Raw genomic sequence first — 21607 nt, 5'->3', positions numbered from 1 at the left:
CCTAAAACAAGATTATGATATCTTGGTTTTGCGTCTCAGTAAACCTAAGGGTACACTATCTCAGAGAGATTTCAGAAAGGGGAACTGTGGGCTCTACACACAACACAGTTAACAACCATGCTAATTCCACCCAGGGGAAAAGGAAACTTGTGAGGTTGTACAATCAACAAGGACGTTTAACCTACCGACAGGGCATAAGGATATATTGATAGGCTCCAATGTGTTGTGGTGTTGTTGGGTCAGTTTAGCTATTTGTCCTTACGTGTCTTAGTGCAATACTGGTCAGTCTGGCAGGCAGACTGTTCTGTGGACATCATGTTCTGAACCTTATCAATAAATGAGGAATTCGTTAAATAAATCAATGGTTACATATAGAAGATTGTTTACTATAATGTAATGCATTACACACAAGTGATCTGCAATCAGAAATGCATGCAGGCTGTGTTTAAAGCTGCAGGCCTCGCATCCACAGCTCCCTGCATCCATTGCACCATGTTTATAGCCTTGGTATTTAGTCATAACAGCCTTTTCACTCTCACAGGAAGTGGAACCAGACTGGAGTGTGTTGTGTTGCTGGATTAGCAGATCATAGGTTTCACCAAACTTTATTTGTAGACCAAAACTGGACAGAAGAGTGGCATACAGGGGCACAGCTGTCTTTATGCTTACATTTGACATGATCCCAGTGTCAATTCATTTCACAAGCACGTCTGCCAATTCTCAAAACATCTTGCTTTGAAAACATCATTAGTACGGGGTTCAATACTTTGCTTTGTGAGAACATGAATTAAAGTTGACTGAATATAATCATACTGTGCTCTTTGAGAATACACCAGCTCACTGTTATTAATGGCGCCTCCCTGGTTAAAATGAATCATAACTGCGGCATGGCAACGCTTTTAAAACATGTTGCCATTTTGAGAAATGCTTAGTTGGCCAAACCAGTCCACACAGAAAATTAAAGCCCTGTATAGCTTTTCAGCTTCTCCACTGTCTGTCTTTTAATCTTTTAACTGAGTCTCTGAAACCATTTTATGTTATTTAGATACTATTTTATCATCTGATGGCTTTATTATAATTATAATAAGGTTTTTCTTTTCAAAGTCTGACCATTATTTAACTTTGTTGCTTTCGTTTACAGAGGATCTCCATGTGTCCTGTTAACTTGCCTGGCTCCTGTCTGTATTTGAGCTCTTCCACCACAACATTTTAATGTTGTTAAAGCAAACAAATGGCCAGAATATACTGATTCTCCGAGTTCCTGGCTGGCAGTCAATTTGATTTTGAAACAGTTGGGCGATCTGAGAGTCCCCCCTCCACAGACCGGGGGTTATCTGATCGAGGCCAGGTTCTCTGTAATGAAGTCTCAATGAAAGACGAGTGCATTATGTGTGTATTTAGGGGGAAATCAGAAATTAGGGGGAATTCGTCACTCTTTTATTCAAAAGCCGTGTGGGATATGCTCGTTTCTGTGTTATTTTGAGGGAACGATGCTTCTTGTTATTTTGCTCAGAGCAGAGGGATTTCTGTTATGAAGAAAGTGGAGCCATTAAGTAGAGGCATGTTTACTAGCGTTACAATTGATTTCCAAACTGCAAGCTGTACACAAAAATAAACAACAGCGGAATATTTCGAAGATGCCTGGGGAAATTATACTTTGCCTGATATGTGGTGTTTTACCCTTTTAACACTACCAAAGCATTATTATTGTTCTCATCACCAACTGAATCTGCAGGCTATGTCTTATTGATTATGTGTGAAAGGGCAAAAAGGTATACACTATTGATTTATGCTTTTTTAAGTTATGAAATTAGTCAGCAGCAGTATTTGCACAGCCGTCTGTAGCTAAGTTTAACCGCCAGCGCAGGGCATCTAGTACAGAAAACAGCAGCCCAGTGAGGTGTAGGCCTGTGGTTTGAACAGAGATAAATTTTGACATTAAAAATAATGACAGGAGAAGAGCATTGTCTTTTACTCGTGAGAATTGGGGAAATAGGTTGTGTTTGAGAGAGAGAAAAGAGAGAGAGTTTGTTGTGCTTTAATTTCAGTTTCAGTAGTAGATTTTGCCTCAACAGCAGCACTTTCATATTACAATTAGTTGTATTTTACTCACATGTATATTATTTTAGTAAGAAACCCATGCAGCTCATTTATTTCACGTTTAAGTGTACGTTTATCATTTGGAATAGTTTTTTTTCATTTTGTTTGAGTCTCCTTGGATTATTATTAATATTATGATGATGACGCATTAAAAACAAACCCCCCACTCCAGATGTTTGCTGCATGGTTGTCAGGGCTTGTGTGTCTCCTCAGTCCTCAAAGTGGGGGATGGGATGGGGGACAACAGCTGTAGGTAAATGCACAAATTCCTAAAATCCCCTGCTGGTAAATTCACTTCCTCCTCGTCAAAAAAGTGGGTAAGAGCGGAGAAGGTGGTGAAGACGAGAAACCGCATTCTTCCTGTCGTCTTCTCCGTTGCTGCCGTGCTTTACCCAGAAGGCCCTGAGGCTCACAGCACAGCACAGCACCGTGCATCGCTGACACAGCATTCGCTCCTCTCACATTATTACTATTTTAATTTATTTATCAGCCCCAAAGCCACCACTGCAGGTTAATGGTTAGTCCTGCATATCAAACCAAACTCCTTATTTGGTTTTTGGCAGGTATACAGTGAAACATTTAACAATAACCTTGTGCATAAGAGTCACAAGAAAAGGGAGCTCTGAGGGCTGTTCCAGTTTGCATCTTCGATATCGTTTGAGGATGGCATCGACTATTGCTCAGCACAGTACGTGCATAATCAGGTCTGGAGCCCTGTGTGTCAATCCCCTGATGGCGTCTGATTTTTAAGGCTGCTGCAGAACTGGGCTCTGAAATGCAGGCAGCTTGTTTATTTGCCGAGCTCCCAAGGGAGGATATAATCTAGCCCACAGGTGGCGCTCTGCTGCTAGGATTTTTCTGTGAATCCCTCTAGTTTTGTGGCTCCATGTCTTATTCCAGGCTTTATCGGACAAGGACCTGGGGGGGGGACGGTGATGCCATGCATCTCCCGCACCGGGCAGAACCTATGACACTCGGCAGAGATGAAATAGTGGAGGTGTCAGTTCAAATTTTAATATTTGAATGGCAGCAATTGTTTAACCACTGTTACCTCAGCAAAGGAAGCCAGTGATGGTGTACCAGAGCCCCTCTCGGCCTGTCTGTCCATCTCTGTCGAGCTCCAGACATATGAGATCGTAGTCTATACCACAGAGCTCGATGCCCACGGGGGGAGAACCTGGCTGAATTAAACGTTGTCATGCAAACTGAAGCTGAGGATCTATTTTCTTTACTCCTGTTGCATCAGTAAGTCAAACTTTGTAATCGGGTACTCCTTGAGAATGTTTCTTAAGCTGCTTTGTTATGCATTTTTAAACAAACCAACTCTGTGTTTCAGGGGCACACGGACATAGAGAAGGGGCTGGAGATGAGGAAACTGGTCCTCTCGGGGTTCCTGGCCAGCGAGGAGATTTACATCAACCAGTTGGAAGCCCTGCTCTTGGTAAGTCTCGGATTCATGCACTGTTCTCTCGCAGCAAAGTAGGGCATCGTACCTCTGCAGGGGGCTTCAGTACCCTGCCCTGCTAGGAAAGGCGGAACTTCTTGTTGAGCATCAGACAGCAGACTGTACCAAAATAAAACCACGATCAGAGAGAGAGGGAGAGATGATATCATGACCGATCACGGTTTTCTTTGATAAGAAGGAAGGATACGGGCCCTGCACAGGCAGCAGTCGTGTAGATTTTGCAGAGCTGAAAATCACCTTGTCAGAGCTGCCTGTTCTGGACAGATGCTCTCTGACTGTACTGACTCTCTGTAGCTTCTTTATGACTAGGAGGCACGAAGGCACGTTTCCTGATTGAAACAAAGTTATTGTAACAGTACACATCTTAAGAAGCCAACAGAGGGGTTATAGTTCCTTCCTGTAGTTCCCCTATGTCATTTCCTGCTTGTTATTTTTTGTTTTGTTCATTTGCTTGTTTGTTTCATGCATTGCATTTTTGTTTCAGTCTTGAGCAAAAAAGTATTTAATGGAGCCTTGTTGTCTTGCACTCCTTAATCAATACTTGTTGGTGTGTCCCGAGATTGCCCGACCCCGCGCTGAGTAATTACGTAATAAACAGATATAAATGGTTTTAAATTTGAAGCAGTCCAGTCAATTGTTAAATCATTACCGTTCTTAAGACTCAGACATAGCAAAGGGTAAGATGACGTTCCCTTCTGAAGAAGGAGAGTATCTGACCATGCTGTACTGCTAGCAGTTCGGAGTATCATACATTGCATGAGGAGGAGAATATGTTCTTTGCAGGGAAAGACTACGTCTGGCCGAGGATGTTATGATCATTTGTGTAAACTTATAATGCGTGTGGAGGAGTGTGCGCTGTGTTAGAAACCCATCCCTCTGAGCTGTTGCAGGAAGTGCATGACTTGCGTCGGTCCTGTGTGGTCAGTTTGCTCAGAATCAACTTCGTCTTGCTATCTACGTTAATCTCCCAGCAAACTGCACAATGGGTTGGTTCTTTACATTAAACAAGTCTGGTCTTTTTCAATCAGGCAATTCACATAACCTGAATTGGATCGAAACGATGAGCTCTCTTCGCTTGTCCCGGGAACCTGGTGATTCATTTGGATTTCTAGGTCTTTTTCAGCTGCAATGTGACTCTAAAAGGCAAGGCAGGCCTAGAAACCCGGGGAAAGGTCAGGGGGTGGAAAGCATTTGCTTATCTCCAGTATAAAATGTAGCTGCTGATACCGTTGCCAGGGCTGTCGTAGCTGATCTAATCTCCCACAACAGCGGGTGCAGGCCTCCTCAGAGCTGCAACAGCGGGGCATTGTGATGGCTCGGTCAAATTTGAAATTACTCAAATGTAAGCAAAACACCGGGGCATTTCACTGAGCCGGGGATCGACTTTCATGGAAGTTTGCTGGTCGATTCCTCAATTGAACAAGCCTGTGTATTGTTCGAAACCCAGAGCATCCCTGTGCAGTGCAGTCTAGGGTCGAATCGAGTCACCCTCTGAATGTTTTGTCATGTTTAAATGTGGAAATAGAGCAATAGCTGCATAGAGTGTTCACACATGTTTACATGTTTTTTGGTGTCACGCCTGAACATTTTCAAAATCTTTTTGAATCCTTGTGTAATTCCTTACGACTGAGGAAGATGCCTCCATGCATGTCCCCAACTTCTGGCATAGAGATGAAACACACGAGGAGTTTTCAAAATCTCCCCATCGTTGATGTTGCAGTACATTGACCTCTGTAGCTGCAGATTATACTGATGTGGAATCAGATCTGGTCAGCTCTCTAAAGTCTCTAATATAGTGGAGTGGAAAATGTACTGGTTCAGTGACCATATACTATATATTTTATATACAAGACAAGATCTCTGTCTGATTTGAGGTCATAATAGCCATTTTTCAAAAATATGCATCTCGTCTTTTTATTTTTTGTATCAATTAACCACACATAGCTATGCCACAGTGCTACTGTCAGTCTGTTGCACCCCTGCAAGAAAGCGCTTTAAAAATAGAGTACAAAAGGAAGTGTAATTTTAATCCTTCTGTTACTCTGTGGATCATATATCTGCCCGTGCACAATGGGCTTAATTACCCATGTTGGCGGGATCCAATTCATCAGTGAAATGACTCAATTAAGTTGTTGTAGGATAATATTGTGCTTGTAAGGAGTTCTCTCTGTCCCACAGCGTTCTGAAGCGCTTTGCAGGTACAGCTGGGGAGGTCAAGTACGTCTGGGGATGTGCTGTTGTTACAGTCCTGAGGGAAGAGTTTCTCCGGCTGGTTTGAAATGGCGGAATTAGTGTCGTTATTACGGTGTTGCGTGGCCATCAGGTGATTCTCAGGAGGCTTCTAAAGCAGACCAGCTGTGTACTGTGTTGTCGTCTTGGTGTGCGGAGAAAAACTTCAGCTGTGTCTCGCTGGCTTCAGCAGAGTTGCAAAACTGGGCATCAGCAGAGATGCCTTCATAGTGAGACTTTATGCTGTGTCTCCCGGCAGAACACTAAATAGAACATAGAACCCAACACAAAACCCACACTTCACTTCTTGTCACCATGAAGGGTGTAGGCATTGCCGTGTGGTCAGTACAGTGTCTGCAGTTATGATGCATCTTATTGATGCTCTATGATGCTTGGTTAATCGTGCAATCTGTCGTTAAAGCCTTCACTGGTCTTGTCACAACTTCTACAGCATTTACAGCTAATGATCTAAATGTACAAAACTGATCAGATTTGCGAGTCGGAGGGGGATGTGGCGCGCACTGGGCTCTGAGGTTGTGTTGCATTAGATACAGCCATGGTTGTCACAGTCCACTGAGGAGGAACATTCAGAGTAAACAGTGGAGAATGAAGTGGAAAATCAGTTTATTCAGTAGCAGCTCATTCTCACAAAGAGATGTATTGGAGGCTTCCTGTTGCCACAGTGTGTGCAGCTCCAGATAAATATTTTGGAGTTATACAATGGCATGGAGGTGTTTCCTTAGCGAGAACTTGTTAGTGATGGATGGGGGTCCTTATCAGCCTGCTTCACGGACAAACCTCTCAGTTGATGGTTATTTTGTTAAATAAATCCGTCCAGATCTGATTTGCGTTACAAAATGAGCACTATCAGTCTGGAAATAGTGTAAAAACACAGTTCTGGCCCAAATCGGTAGCTAACAAGTTTGAAGCTTGCCCGTTTTTTTTTAAGAATTAATGATTATTTACACAATACAAGTTATCTCAAGATCTCGTGGTGCTTTCACAAAATAAATGTTATTGTACTGCCAAACCGGTAAAAAAGCACACTTACTAAAAGCACTTCATGATCTCATACACTGTGTCTGTGTTTTACTCGTACACTGAGAGTAAGTGGTTCAGAAGCTGGGTTGATAATCAAAGTGCGAGTGAGTCATTGACACTAATTCACAAGGCTCTCCCACTAAGCCCCAGCAGCACAGCCAGCGCTGAAACACACTGTAATTGAAAGTGAAAGCAATGTCATCATTTTTGGAGAACACTTCACTTATTATCAGGTATTCTCACACACACTGACTCTGCTAATCATTTCTGTCCCGGGAGAAAACAGCACAAAAAGTCACAATTCGGCTGCCTCTGTTTTGCTGCTATGATTATGTGCAGTAATGGTTTCTCCATCCTATCTGATTTATAACAGGAGTATTTTTTCCTCAAACAGTGTAAAACACATATATCAGAGCCATCTTGATGATAATGATAGTATGTACTAACACAAGGGTTAGAAGGTGAAGTAGGAGATGAACAAATCCCAAAAAAGGAGTGTCTCGACTCATGTTCACTGCAGCCCCTGGCCTTGGGAAGCTTTTCAGACGTGCAACACAACGGATCTACTGAACCACAGCCCTGGCCTTCAGCTAGCCCATCCTTTACCTCCACCATGAATTATGAAAAGGAGCCCGACGTGTGACACATTTCCAGGAGCTGTGTCACTCGTCGGTCTGAGAGGGGGCGAGGGAAAGCTCAACGCCGAGATGCCCATGTGTTTTGTGCACCAAAACCCATTTGTCATCAAATCGGGACGGGCATTGTCTCCATTGTGTGAGACTGGTCCCACGCCAGTTTGGCAATATAATGAGTCGGCCTCGGGTTGCACCTCTTTGTGAAGGCAGGCTGTTGAAACTGTGATGGGAGTGGATGGGGATGGAGCTAAGGGTTGATCTGAGAAGAGTGGATCTTTTATTTCCTCTTCATTCTCCAGAAAAAATAATATAAAGAAAAGTTAGTCTCTACAGGATACCAGATATGAGTGTGTGTGTGTGTGTGTGTGTGTGTGTGTGTGTGTGTGTGTGTGTGTGTGTGTGTGTGGTGGGGTTGGGGGGGGAGGTCTTTAACACATTTTTCTAAGAATGAAGACCCAGCAACCGCAAGGAATAGAAACCTCTCTCTCTTTTTCTCTTTCTCTTTTTTCTTTCTCTTGTTCTTTCTTTCTTTACCTCCCTCTCTGTCTCTCTCAGCATGTGCAGTGGTACATGTACTCTGAGTAGCTGTGAGTGTGTAAAAATGTTTCCTCGTTCGTCTGTCATTAGAAGCGATGAAGCTGTGGAGAAGATGAAACTGTGTGTCATGCAGATGAAATGTAAATACATGTTGTGACAAAATATACAAATTCAGCCTAAGGACTCCTATCCTGAATGAATCCTCTTGTTTCCATGCAAACCGAACAGCGAATAGCGTGCTGCTCTCTGAGTCACGCACGATGTTCACAGCCCCTATACAGCACACACTTTGAACAGGGTGACCTTGAAGGGTGCTGATCTCCCCAGAGGGCCGCAGTTTGAGCCTCTGCAGCTGATTAAGCTGGGCATGTCTGCATAATTGGCCCCACAGCCTTTGATGTGAGGAGATGGGAGATGGAAGTGGGCTTGGATTCCCCCGTTCGCAAGATTGGCCGGCTCTGAACGTGCTGTGAATCTGTAATTCAGATGCACTGGGAGCCAATGTGAATGGCTTTCTGTGTCACTCCTGATATGACAGGGATCAGTGCAGGCGGGAGGATGATTTGGAAGTGATTTTTGGTCGGAAGCTTTTCAATGTGAGGAGACGAGTCTAAACACAGATGATATGCTCAGGTGCATTGCTGTTCCCAATCCTGTGGGAAATATTTAAAGTGAATCAGGGGGGTACCGATCTACCTTTAAAATCAAAATCTTTACTTCATACAGGGATAACCTAAAGAATAATCATAATTATTTTATTTGATTGTGATTTTTTTTTTTTTGTCCATACCTTAAATTCAAACAGACCTGGTACTTAATTAGCCTAGCACCGCTGCTGGCATTGTGCCGTGGGTAGCTGCAGGTTCTCACCCAGGCTTTCTGTTTGTTTTCAGCCCATGAAGCCCCTGAAGGCCACGGCAACCACATCCCAGCCCGTCCTGACCATCCAGCAGATTGAGACCATCTTCTACAAAATCCAGGACATTTTCGAGATACACAAGGAGTTCTACGACAACCTGTACCCCAACATCCAGCACTGGGACAACAAGCTCACTGTGGGTCACCTCTTCCAGAAACTGGTAAGCCTTCCACCGGCAGTCTCGAGCCCCGACTCGGATATTGATTGTCAGGATCCGCCAGAGTTTACGTGCAGGTGGCAGTTTGTTTCTTGGAGTTTGCAAAAGTCGTCGTCTTTGGTCTACAATTCACACGAGTCCATGTGTGACGCGATCAAGCTACCTCCTGTGGAACTCAGTTGTACCGTTAAAGACACGCCAATGACATGCTGCTTCCCACATCTTGTAAGGAGGGATCATTTCTGCCAGAGCTGTTAATCAGAGCATCCTGACCTCATCCTTCCACAGATGCTCCTTTCGGCTGTGGGAAGTGTGCACCACGTGACAGGATTTCACACTACCTTAAGACCTGTGTTTATCATCTTCTCCATTAGCATCTAATTATGATATTTTTTTGTATCCGCCATGATTACTTTTATCTGAAGTGAGGGGGGATAGTGAGGTTGTACGTAAAGGAAATTTACAGTCTGTTCATTAGAATAATGTGCTCCATAAAATAAAATTAAAATCTGAACAAATGTACTGCAGACGTGCCAAAGCGTACAATTACGCAATTGTGTGCCGTACATTGTAAACTTAAACCATTTTCGTTGCCTTGGATAAAGGTGTCTATTAAATGACTCCAAATTAAAATATTTATCTGTAGCAGCTTTCTAAAATACATGGAAAATTAGATCCATACGGTATAATTTTCCTTCCTTCGCCTCACATTGACTGAAACCAGATAACATCTCCGGTCATTTAAAGGTGACGTAGCACCACAACATCCGGAGCAAGAACCGGAGCTTTATGACTGTTGCTTGTTTTTCCAGAAGTCGAGATTCAAAGTAATTTTCTCCTCGTCTTGTTCAGCGTGTTGTGGGGGAAACCATCCGGCTAATGAATAAATCAGGACACTGATTTTTCTTTATTTTTTTCATACCAGGCAGACCCAGATTTTGTGCAAACATCTAGAGAATGTGCTCCCCATACTCCCCCTCATTTCAAACAAAATCAAACAGCTGCTGTAATTGTCTATGCACCTGTTAATTATTAAAGCTTTCTGTGGATTAAGCCCTATTTAGTTTTTAAATCCTGTTGAACCTCTTTAGGATTAATCAGTGGAAAAATAACACTTATGTTATCAATTGTGCTGACAGTCTTGCATCAGATCCACTTCCCCCCCCCCACCTCCAGCTTATGCACGGCAGAATTGCAACGCAGTTGAGTGTTTTATTTCTAAGACATTCCTCACGGAGAACACCTAAAGCTTGCTTAGGATCTGGGGTCTGTTTATCTGTATGGATTTTGTGTCGGGATGTTTCAAGTTATTGATGAGCTATCCATCCCTATGCAGCCCTGCGCTGTCCTGTGTTCCCTTCCCAAAACCTCAAAAGCAGCATTATTTCAAAAATGCATCTGTTTGGCAGATTACCGGAGACCGAAAACCGTAACCAAACCAGCTGAGACTCAATTTTCACATGCGTTTAACCCCCCCCCTCCTGCAAACATGACATATCATGCCATATCTCTTTCCCTGAGCAACATTAGGCAGGTACATATTTCACAAGCACAGGTGGTGCTTTTCTAACCCGGTGCCCCGAGAATCGCTGCAAAAGAGATGGCGGAGGGGGGGGTGCGAGTCACGGCTGGCGCGGCCAACTGAACGGACGTTTAGTATTCCTGACGCGGTGCATGCTGTCGGAGTACGATCCATTCTCATTCCCCTCGCGGGAGGAACGGTGGCGGCCGTCACAACAGACTCCCGTCCAGCTAACACCGTGCGTGCCAAGATCTTCTCCAGCCGCACTGGAGACGCGAGGGCTCAGGGGGATGGGGGGGAGGTGGTGTAGCAGAGGGATAATACAACTTCTGTTTACCAAGCAGATGCGCTTCTCCCACAGCGCTGAACTAGTGAGAGCAATTGCAGGCACAAGCACCAGAACCCCACAAATAGATTATGACCTCATTATTTAGGGTCGCTTTGTTTGAACCAGCTGTGAAGATTATAATTGCATTGTTCTCATTATATTTATATTTAGGTCATCCTAATTCAAATATATAAATAAATGCACTAAATAGGTTGCATTTGTCTTTATTGAGTGATAGTCGGGAATGGAGGCATTTTGGAAGCAGGAAGTAGGAAGACAGATGGAAAAAGACCCACAGAAACTCAGAGAGAAGATTCCTTTAACGGCAAACATGTCCTTCGAGTGCCGCCTTCTGTGGGATGATGTCATTGAGAACTCCACTCGACTCTCGAACGCTCATGCCAGTGTCAAACCCAGGTGCTGCTCTGCTCCTCACACACGCCCAAGTTTAGACGACCACGGAGACGTTGCTAGGAAACCACGCTCGCATCACAAATACTAATCAATTCTGCAGCTTTAACACTGGCTCCTCCGGAGACCCATCAAAGAGAGGAGGTGCTGATAAACATAATTAGTGTGTGATAGAACCAGGCTGTTTGTGTGCAGCCATGATAGTGTTCACTCCTGCTTTGCTTATTTATGTATTTAGATTTATGATGTTTGTAATCATAAAGGTAATAATAATGATAATACAAATAAATTAGACCTAAAAGATGCCTTTGCTTCTTAGCCAGTCAGATTTTCGTAGAATCCACCGAAAGAAAATGTTTATCCAATTTCAAATGGTATTGAACAACTTTCCAGAGAGCTGGCACTTAAATCATGCCATATCCACTTGCACTGCTATGCACTGGAGTTGTGTGTAAGGGTAATTAAAATCACAGGACCATCCCCCTCGGTGGCCTGCCGGCAGGGTGTCTTTTTGCGGTTCAGGCCCCTTCACTCTGTGACCCCTGGAACTGTCCGAAGCTGACGGTCTGCTTATGTCAGTTCGGCACAGTGTTTGATTCATAACCTGTTTGTTTACTTTTGTGTAATGTTGTACTTTATCAAACCACGAACGCACCCAACCTCTCCTCGCATGCATATTAGTTTTTCAAAGGGGCGGGGATTGTGTCTAATATAGTCGACCATCTGACAGAGATTCATACGGAACTTAAGATGATGATATGGCAGACGCCTAGTGGGGAGAAAAGATTACACTTTGAGAATATCATTTTAGACAAAAAGTGTTTTCACACTGATGGGTGGTATGCTTTAAAATGTAGTTTATTGACCTGCTATTCGTAATATGTGTCGATGTGTTAAGAGGAAATCCCTCCCCACACAATGACCTGAACTTTTTTGTGTTGTGTGTGGTATTGTATGTGTGTGACGCACGCCTGTCGACCTTTGTCCTATCTATTGACGCAAACCCACGCACTGAGGTGCTGATATTGGTGTTGGATATTATGATGTCAGGCCGTGTCTTATAATCGCATTGCAAAGCAGTGTGAGCACGATTGTTCAGTCTGTATTCCCCGATATGGCAAGAAACCCATACTTTGCAATACTATGTGTAACTAGTGAAACAACTATCCCAGTAACACAGAAATCATGTTAATAGTACCCCTGTGGTCCTTTAAAGAAACTGGAAAATTATATATATCACCCCTATCTGTGACCTGTCCGATCTCCTTTTGTGATCTGTTTTATTGTTTGTTTTATTTGATCAGGCGAGCCAGCTCGGTGTTTACAAAGCGTTCGTGGATAACTACAAGGTGGCCGTGGAGACGGCTGAGAAATGCAGCCTGGCCAACAACCAGTTTCAGAAGATCTCAGAGGTAAGAGGACTCTGACACGCATGCACACACGCACACACAAGGGTGACAGAGCACAGCAGTATGATTTTCTCAATGGCACATGATAATCAGAGGTGTGATTTTACTCGATTAGTTTCAGTCTGATCGCCTGCTTTAAAAACACTAAAAGATTTAAAGACCTTCATAACTGGTCTGTTGAATGATGCACACTTGCAAGTCCCAACTGATCCCAAAACAATATACTTATTTTAATATATATATATTCCTAAACAGAGTGGAGTTTTGCATCTGAGTACCAATTGAGTTTGGATTACTCAATTTACTCAGTTGATGTACCAATTGAACTGGGCTTCTCCCACTTTAAAAAAAAAATACATAGAAATAAAAGAATACATTCTTTACATTGAACAAGAATTGTACACCATTCTTGTTCAATGTAAAGAATGTATTCTATTATTTTTGTAGACCATGCTTGTGCACAATTCCATAAAGGCAGCATGCTTCACTAGTATTCCCATGAACTGCTGTTTAAGCTCAGCATCTTCCTGTATTTGCATCTGATATCGCGGGGAGGAGAGGGTTAACCGAGCTGCCGTTTGAAGCGCCGTGGCACTGCACCGCACTCTGTGACAAATGAACTCTCCTGTTTCACTGTTTTCTGTATGACTAGAATAAGGCTGTCACTGATTCTCCTCTTACTTAGGCATAATCCATGGAGGTAATAGAAAGATCAATACATCTGTGGAGTAAAGTGGCAAAAAAAAAGAGAGAAGTCTGCTTGTTGATACTCGTTTTTGTTTTTTTCCTGCTATTGTGTTCCTGTCCTTGAGCTTGATCTCAGAGCATGGTCAGAGCTGTGGTTGTTTTTAAAACTTTGGGATTTTCACTGTTATTAACAATTTCCTTACAAAAGACATGCATGATTAAAACACTGTCGTAAGAAAGATGATTAAAGAAATGATTGTGGGTCCAGCCGACTACCCTGTCATCTATTGTCAGCTAACGCTTCTTAATTCACTATTATGGAACAGTAAATATTGAATTGACAAAAGTCCTGTATATCAAAGCATCCCGTTCGTGCGGCTCGGCGCTGGCGTTTGCCCTTGTGTTTCTGTGGCTGTGACACACACTTGATTTGTTTCTCGCAGAACCTCAAAGTGAAGGGCCCGAAGGACTCCAAGGACTGCACCACCACCGTCTCGATGGAAGGTGAGTCTGGCGTGTGCCCGGCAAGCTCGGTTAGCCGGCTTTGGGTCTAAAAACGCCTCCCTGGATTGTGAGGGAGCGCCGGAGCAGCAAATCGGCTAAGAGGAAGCTCCGTGCCTCTGCAACCGAATTGGGGGGGTTCTCCTTTAAGATGCCGGCTCTGCCCATCCCCTCTGCTTGTGTATGCAGCGGCTGGCTGGGGGGCTGCGCTCCGGCTCTGTGCGCGCTGGCTGGCTATGGCTGGTAGTAGGTGAGGAGAGATGGCTGTAGAGGCGGAGGGGAGATTGACATGGAAATCCTACTGATCCTCAGGCTGTGTTGTAACTGCACCTACGGTAACAGGAGAAGCTTTTTTATGTCTGTATATATTTATATTATATTAGACCTCTGCAGGAAAAAAGCCTTGATTTGTTTTGATTGTATTTTAGTTTTTTGGGGGTAGCATTGAGAGATTGTATTTTGTTTATGCTGTCCTGCTGTTGCATGTGATTTGTTGATCATTCCCAGGTGTTTGTTATTTTAATTGCGTTTAGATTTCTCCAGAAAATAGTATTATAGGTTATTTGCTGTTCCTTCAATCCTTCTAATTTTCCTTAGTTTCAGTGGGTGACAGGCAGATACATCTCCTTATCCTTATGAGTCTTTGTGCCCTGGGCTGCTTTACCAAATCCTCCTTGGGAAGTTCGAGATGCGCATTTGTGTGACTTTTTCCGTTTGACTTCCTTTAGGGTTTATCCTATGATATGTTAAGGCTGCGATGCTGTCTGGCTCTATCGCATGTCTTTTTCGTTGCTGTGTTGTATAAAAGCCCTTGGTGGGGGAAAGTAACTCACGCATCCTGCCGTGGCATTTGAAATTGATCACATTCTCTAGTCATGTATTTGTAGACCTGTTAACCCTTAGCAGCCAAGGACAATACAGACGAGTAGTGCTTGTGGATTCCTGGAATGCATGCCAGGGGCGTCTGGATTTGCAGAGGCAATCTCATGCCTGTTGACTTAATAATCGTCCTGAGGTGCGGGACAGGTCACGCGAGTTGGCGTCGGTCTGTGAGGATGAGTGGAGCGAGTCTCACCGAGGCTTCATCACACGCTTTCTTTCAAAGGGGTTTAAGAAGGGATAGGATTCTGCATTCACTGCGAAGGAAGTTGGTGTTTATAGATGTGTGTGTTGTGTGCATGTTGTTTGTGCCCCAAATCAAACTGGGAATAAAGCTGGGTTTCTGTGGATGTATTCTGTTCTTGTGGCTGCGCTGAATGAATAATTAATCATAAATCCGTCTATTTTGATGCAGGACACCTTCCTTTGCGCTGGCCGTAGTGTCATTGGAAACGGGTTACATAGCAGCTACACAGATTGTTTTTATCCATCCGTCCTGTAGTATTGATCTGCCCAGTGCGATGTGGCAGAAATTCAGGTGTGACCCCGCTAACAATTAGAAAATTAGCCCATTCAAATTTGTGAGACACCGCTACAGTACGGCGTCGTTTCTCATTGGCTGAGATTTTTCCGTGAATGGATTTCTCTAAATGTAGATTAGACAATTGATTTCCTGCACGGTCCACTTGGCAGAATTTTGTTTGGATTATGATGTTTGGCTTACGGTAACCTGGCGCAGAAACAATGATTTTGAAAGCAGGGTGGAGACTATTCACAGGAAAGTGCCACTTTAGATCTCTTTTGTTCGGTTGGAAAGCACACATCTTCCAAGGCCAAACAAAGGAAGGCGTGAGTTGCATCCACCGCCCTGGTTCGGTGGCTATGGGGCTGCTTTTCCATGCCTGCTAGATCTGTAATTTCGTGGGGTGGGGATTTGAAATAAACATACTGTTTGGGCCAGGAGCATTCATCTTACAGGCATTAACTACAAGGTTATAATCAGTGCCCTTGTTTCATTGCTCCCAAGTAGTACGCTTCTCACAAATAGGCAATTTTCTTCAACTGAAATAATACTTCTGCCCGCCTCTCCATTTGGGGAAATAAATTGCAGGCTTTTTATTTTTTCCATCTCGATATGTGACAGCACTTTATCCATGAGTAATGCGCCGCCAAAGGTCACATCTTTCTCGTGCTGGGGGCAGTTCATACACACCCAAGCATTAGATGTTTATTCTTTTAGAGGGGCAGTTGAGAGCTATTCAAAGAAATACATGTGAGGAGGTCTGTTTATTAAACCCTGTTGAGAGACTGTGTTTAAAATGCAGGGCAGCTTCCTACTAAGACGACCAAGAATCACTGACAAATTTCATATCAGAGCTCCAGTTGAGTCCATAATTCCCTATAGAGTTGAGGGTCTTGATGGTAATGCAGTGTTGTGTGGATGCTTTCCAAGGGGTTCCTCAGAGAATGGTCTCTTAGGGTTTATCAAGCTGTGCCCAAGGCCAGGCGTTTGGAGTTGCTACTTACCCATTTACCTGTCCTGTGTCCCGTCCCCCCAAGTGTGAGCTCGCCCTAGCCAGATGAGGAATCTCACAGGCCTTGCTCTTGGCACAACCTTCTGCTATCATCACTGCCACCTCGTACGGTCGTGTGAGTGTCGAGGATAGTAGATTTCAGTGTCTGGCAGACCTTTTTAAACGGCAACGCTTGCCTTCTGTTGTTTCTTAGTAATTTCATAAGACCATAAGCCCTTGACTACCTACGTCATCCTAACCACTGTCTAGACCATGTGTTGTATTAACCAAGTTGGCGGAGGGGGTGCAGTTTATTTTCAGTCATTACATAAAAGGGAATGTTTTATATTTTCTGATCTGGTATCTTTGCCTTCGCCTAGCTCTTTAATTTATTCTGTTTTTAATTAGTTGAAAAGCAGAACAGCTCCAGGGCTGCAGTGTGGTCTTGCCTTCCCGAGTCTCGCATCGTTTAAAGTACCGTGTTCTTCCGCAGATGGAGCGCCCTGCAGGGGGGGAGAGGATGTGCTTTGATTTATGAACAGAAAATGGGCCATAGGATGTGCATAAAGAATAGAAGACCATGATTTGCCCAACTTTGGTCGGTGCCCGTATCAACCATAAAACAATCCGAAATGTTTGAATTTGTCCATTTATAAATTTGAGGAATATGATCTCAGTGAAGTCACACAGGACAGACTGTTTCATAATGGGCAGCATCAGGTAAATCAATAATCATCCAAAACAAAGCAAAGGTTTAACTGGGTAATTGTTTTCCTATCTTCCATGTTAACACATGCAGCTAAGCCATGGCTTGGCATAGAGGAATACCATTTGTAATTAAATTCACCAGAGTTTCCTGTCTTCGTTTAACTCCTTCAGTGATGTTTGATAACTTAGCTGGATTGACTCTCGCGGTCCGTTATGTAGTGGCAATTGCTGGGCTGAGTGCGGTGTCGGACACCCCGCTGGCTCCACGGACTCTTGTGCGTGCGCCGTTCGATTAGAAGCAGGAGCCAAGTCGATTCAAGTTTGATCCTGAAGTCTGCACGGTGACTGGTGTGTGGAGATCGCTGGCTGTGGAGAGCCACGCTGTGAGGCATCAGGAGACCGGAGGCCATCAGATGTGGAGGCAGTGGGCGGCGCTGAGGGGAATCGATGCCGGTAATGAGGGGCTGCTTTTAACGTAACACGAAATGACCTTGGGAGGACCTTGAGCGGCGCTCTTGCGCTCCCATAATAAAAGGCATCGCTCAGCGGATCGCTGCGCTCGCGTCTCAACCGTGTGGTAAAGGTACGTGTTGTCTGAACCCCGCCTTCTCTAGGGCTTTCTGTTCTGCTCAGTTTGGGGATTTTCTTCTCCCTCTAGTTTCTCTCACTGCAGCTGAAAGCTCGGTCCTCTCTTGACAGGCGTGTGACGGAAAGACTCACAGTGGGTTTCACACAGCCCTCAGTGACAGCTAACGAGCAAGACAGCTCGATAAGAGAGGCAGAGACACACTGGTCCACAGGGAAACGCTGTAGTTTTGCTTTCTAAACAAACTCCCCACCTCCTTAAAACGAGACCTTGTTTCAGAACACATTTTCAGTATTACCACAGCAACCTCTGGGGGAATGAATTAGTGACAGGGATCCCCCGGGTTTTTGTCAAAGTAGGCTGGTGCGGTCCGCTCTTGTCAACACCTGGGCTGGCAGGGATCGTGTCCATGCTGGGGGGAGGAAAGCTGTAGAGCGAAGAGGAGAACATCAGGTGCGGTGCTTAGGGAACACAGTGCACTTTGAGAATGATTCTTAGTCACCACACATTACCTGTGTTTAGTGATGCCCCCCCAGTGCCAGTCCCCCAGGGTCCGTGTTCCTGGACTGCAGTCAAAACCCTCAGACACGGACCGCCCGCCTCGCACTCCTTTGAAGTCACTGATCTCCCACCAGAAGGGATGTGATGGGAAGATGTGAGCACAAGGACAAATTAAGCAGAGCAATTAAGAGGAGGGCATTTATTGGGGGTGGTTGAGCTGTGTGTCATCCTGTCACTGCCTCATGAAACACACGTGGTTTCAGACCTGGACAGTCCATAGATCTGCACCAAGATACGATCGATTGGTCATAAAGCCGGCTCAATAGTGACTATTACTAAGGCTCCGTTGTTTTATTTGAATGTATTTATTTATTATACGTATTCTCAGTTATCGATCAATATGTTGAGGTTTATCTCTCGCAAGACTGTTCATTTAACTCGGGTCATCAAACGGCCCTCTGTTTTATTGGAGATTTTCGTGTCTGTCTGCATAGTCAATTATGAAAGCGATCAATTTGGATATATGGGACACCCTTGGCATTCAGATAAATATTCTCAGTCTCAGCTTGGCACGACAGCTCAGCACGTCAACATTTGGCCTCTTGGTCCAGGTGGCGGATGAGCCGAAATCACGGCCGTGTCAGGAGTGTATTGACGATTTCTGCTCGTAACTAGGTTGGCAGTTTCAAACCGCCCGTCAGGTTTATATTGGTTGTGTTGACACCCCATACTTTATCACTCACAGGAAAAAAGGTTAAGTGGAAAATTATTCTTGCCACCAGCGCTCTCTCTCGCTCTCGCTCTCAGAGCTTGGTTATTGCTCTGTGATCCAGCTCTTTACAGTACAGTCTCTGAGGTGAGAGAGCTGATTTCATTTTCAGTAACATGTCCTGCTGGGAAATAAGCTGTCCTGTCATAATGCCAGTCAGATTGGTACCCGAGTCTGCAGGGTTAAGGGCACGAGAGGCGAGACCATTGAAGCGCGTTCCTCTGAGAACGAGGGAGGGCATGGGGTTTCTGGGCAGTTACAGGGGAAAGGTCCGGTGAACTGGTGCAATAACGTATCGATGAACACTAGACGTGTCAGACTAGGATGCCCAGGGGCAAACACTGATTTATTTTAATCACTTTCTTGCTTGTACTGCTTTCTGAGTGAGAACCAAATATTTGAAATATTGAAAAGTGGATTCATGGAGATGAAATTGTCAGAAGGAAACGTTTGTGAACACGTGTATTTTATGACAGCTGCTCAGTTGGACTGGGCTGGTGTATTTAGGACAGCTTCTGCGGGTTTGCTGCTTCTTGATTGTCTCGGGCACCAGGTGTGTTAAATATTTGATATGAGGGAGTGTTTTACAGCTTTCCTGGGCTGGAAACGGACTAGAATCCGGAACAACCTCCTCATTTCCATTTAATTATTACATTCATATTATTTTGGAATCTTATTGCTTTTGAAGCTTTTTGAGGTCCAGCACAATGTCCTTGGTGATGCAGTCGCTGCCCTTTGGAGATGTGCTGGGGCTGCCAGATTGGCAGGTGTAAACAATCTATAAAGATAATGTGTTTCTGAAACTGTTGGTATTCCTTTTAAATTATTCAACAACTGAAGGATTGGGGAATTTATTTTTGAGCTGTAACATCATATATGCAGCGCCTCCAGTAAGGATCTGAGCCCCAGCTGTACTTCACAGGCGGTGCCACGTTTACACACCATGAAAAGACGATCTAGAAATCTCCATTTGTCTGCCTCTTCCATTTATTAATGTCAGCTTTGAGGTTTTACAGTCGGCGATTCAATTCCCAAAGTCCGCAGCGCCTGACTGTTCGATCCATCACCTGCTAAAGACCTGCGTAGGATGTGACATAATCGATCAAGCAATGAAGAAAATTAGGCAGTTCGTTGACAGATCGGATTGAAACGCTAATCCGAGCCGTGGCCCTGGAGCTGCGCACACAGGGCCCAGCGCGTGTCTCCACTGGGCTCCTGTTAGTAGGTGGGAGATTAAATATTACAATCTCTTTTTGCGGAGTATGTATTATATAATTCTCCCGTGTTCTCAACTCCTTGGTTTTCTTTGGCCGATAGGTACAGCAGTGCAGTGACAGCAGTGTTGAAGGGGAAGGGAAACCTGGTCTTTTCAACAACGCGTTCCCTATTGAGGTGTAGAGAGGGAGATCCAGTTGGCTTGGAATCGTGAGTTTAGCTGGGTTCCTCGGGTGAGCCAGTTGGCTGCGGTTTCCGTATTCTTGGTGGGTGTCTGTATCTGTGGTGTATACTGGGCAGTCTCTGGTAACGCAGTGCAGTTCTGCCCGTGTCGAGTAGATATCGCAATGCAGAGGTGGCACAGCTGTGTGTTTGAACCTGAGGACTTGATGGTGGGTCCAGAGATCGGGAGAGATGGATCGTGCTCGAGCCGTGTTCCTCTGGTTGATCTGTTGACAAGGTCAGCAGCCTTTATAATTGATGTTTTCTTGTCCTTTTGCAGCTTTACTGTACAAACCCATCGACCGGGTCACACGGAGTACGCTGGTTCTGCATGTGAGTACAAACATTGATCTTCTAATATTAAGGTGACTCTACCTGCATGAATACCAGCATCATTTCACACACATCATTTTCCTTCTTGGTTAGGCCACGTCATGTGATCAGAAACTGTGTCCATGAAAAAAATTGCCTTTTTCATTTTCTCATTATAGGATACCTTTCACTTTTATTTCAGTTATGCATCAGTTGATTTTTGAACAGCGTGCATCCTCTCCGAAGCGTCTGTTCATCTTTTTTTGTCCAGGGCATGCATTTATTTATTTCCCTTGGTTTGTTTTAATGTTTGTGATTGTTCCTTCCACAGAGAGCTGTTGTCTGATTATAAGCTATGTTAACACAGGCTTTGATCACAAAAAGATCAGGTGGATTTAAATGTAATTGAAATGCTAGTATAGAAGAACGTAAGAGTAACCGCTTTAGAAATATTACCAACCTCCGAAGGATCAACTCTCTAGACTACCTTGTGTTTTAGTTTTCTCCACCCCCAAGTCTTTGGGTTATTTGAGGGATTGTTCTGTTATTTTAAGCACTTGCATTCTAGCTCTTCTGCTTTCCTGATGCTATACATGAAACCCACAATATTAATTCGCTCCTGCTCAGCCTCTCGCAGGTTTGCATAAAATTGTCGAGGTAACAGCACAACAAAAGGCCGTTCTCTTCCCGTAAAGGTCATCTCTATGCAAAACCAGAACACACAGTGTAAGTTAATCAGTCAGTTTACCGCTGCCCTCTGTGACAGCTCTCGGAGGCAGTCAAATGACAGGGGACACAAGTCAATACAGTTAATTAAACTATATTTGTCAATGGTGTCTTTCCGGAGTTTGTTGAACACTGATTTATGAGAAGTTACTGAAGTGAGTGAAGATGAGTGTGTCAATCAGCCACCTACCATTGAGTGACAAAACTCCCCCCCCCCGTCTTGACTCGACCACG

The 21607-nt window shown here is 44.3% G+C and overlaps 1 protein-coding gene across 3 annotated transcripts in view; it reads left to right on the top strand.

Moving 5' to 3' along the window:
• Nucleotides 1-21607, top strand: part of abr (ABR activator of RhoGEF and GTPase) — a 133446-nt gene that overhangs the window by 53430 nt on the left and 58409 nt on the right. For all 3 annotated transcript variants that reach the window (XM_066696195.1, XM_066696196.1, XM_066696197.1), the window contains exons 3-7: nucleotides 3437-3541; nucleotides 8901-9086; nucleotides 12649-12756; nucleotides 13884-13944; nucleotides 20616-20668. In XM_066696195.1, coding sequence (XP_066552292.1) covers nucleotides 3437-3541; nucleotides 8901-9086; nucleotides 12649-12756; nucleotides 13884-13944; nucleotides 20616-20668 — 513 coding nt within the window. The remainder of the gene's footprint in view (nucleotides 1-3436; nucleotides 3542-8900; nucleotides 9087-12648; nucleotides 12757-13883; nucleotides 13945-20615; nucleotides 20669-21607) is intronic.

This window comes from Amia ocellicauda, chromosome 22, assembly GCF_036373705.1.
Source record: "Amia ocellicauda isolate fAmiCal2 chromosome 22, fAmiCal2.hap1, whole genome shotgun sequence".
In the NCBI taxonomy this organism is placed as follows: Eukaryota; Metazoa; Chordata; class Actinopteri; order Amiiformes; family Amiidae; genus Amia; species Amia ocellicauda.
Note: the sequence above shows the minus strand (reverse complement) of the source record. Positions and strands in the feature narration are given on the sequence as shown.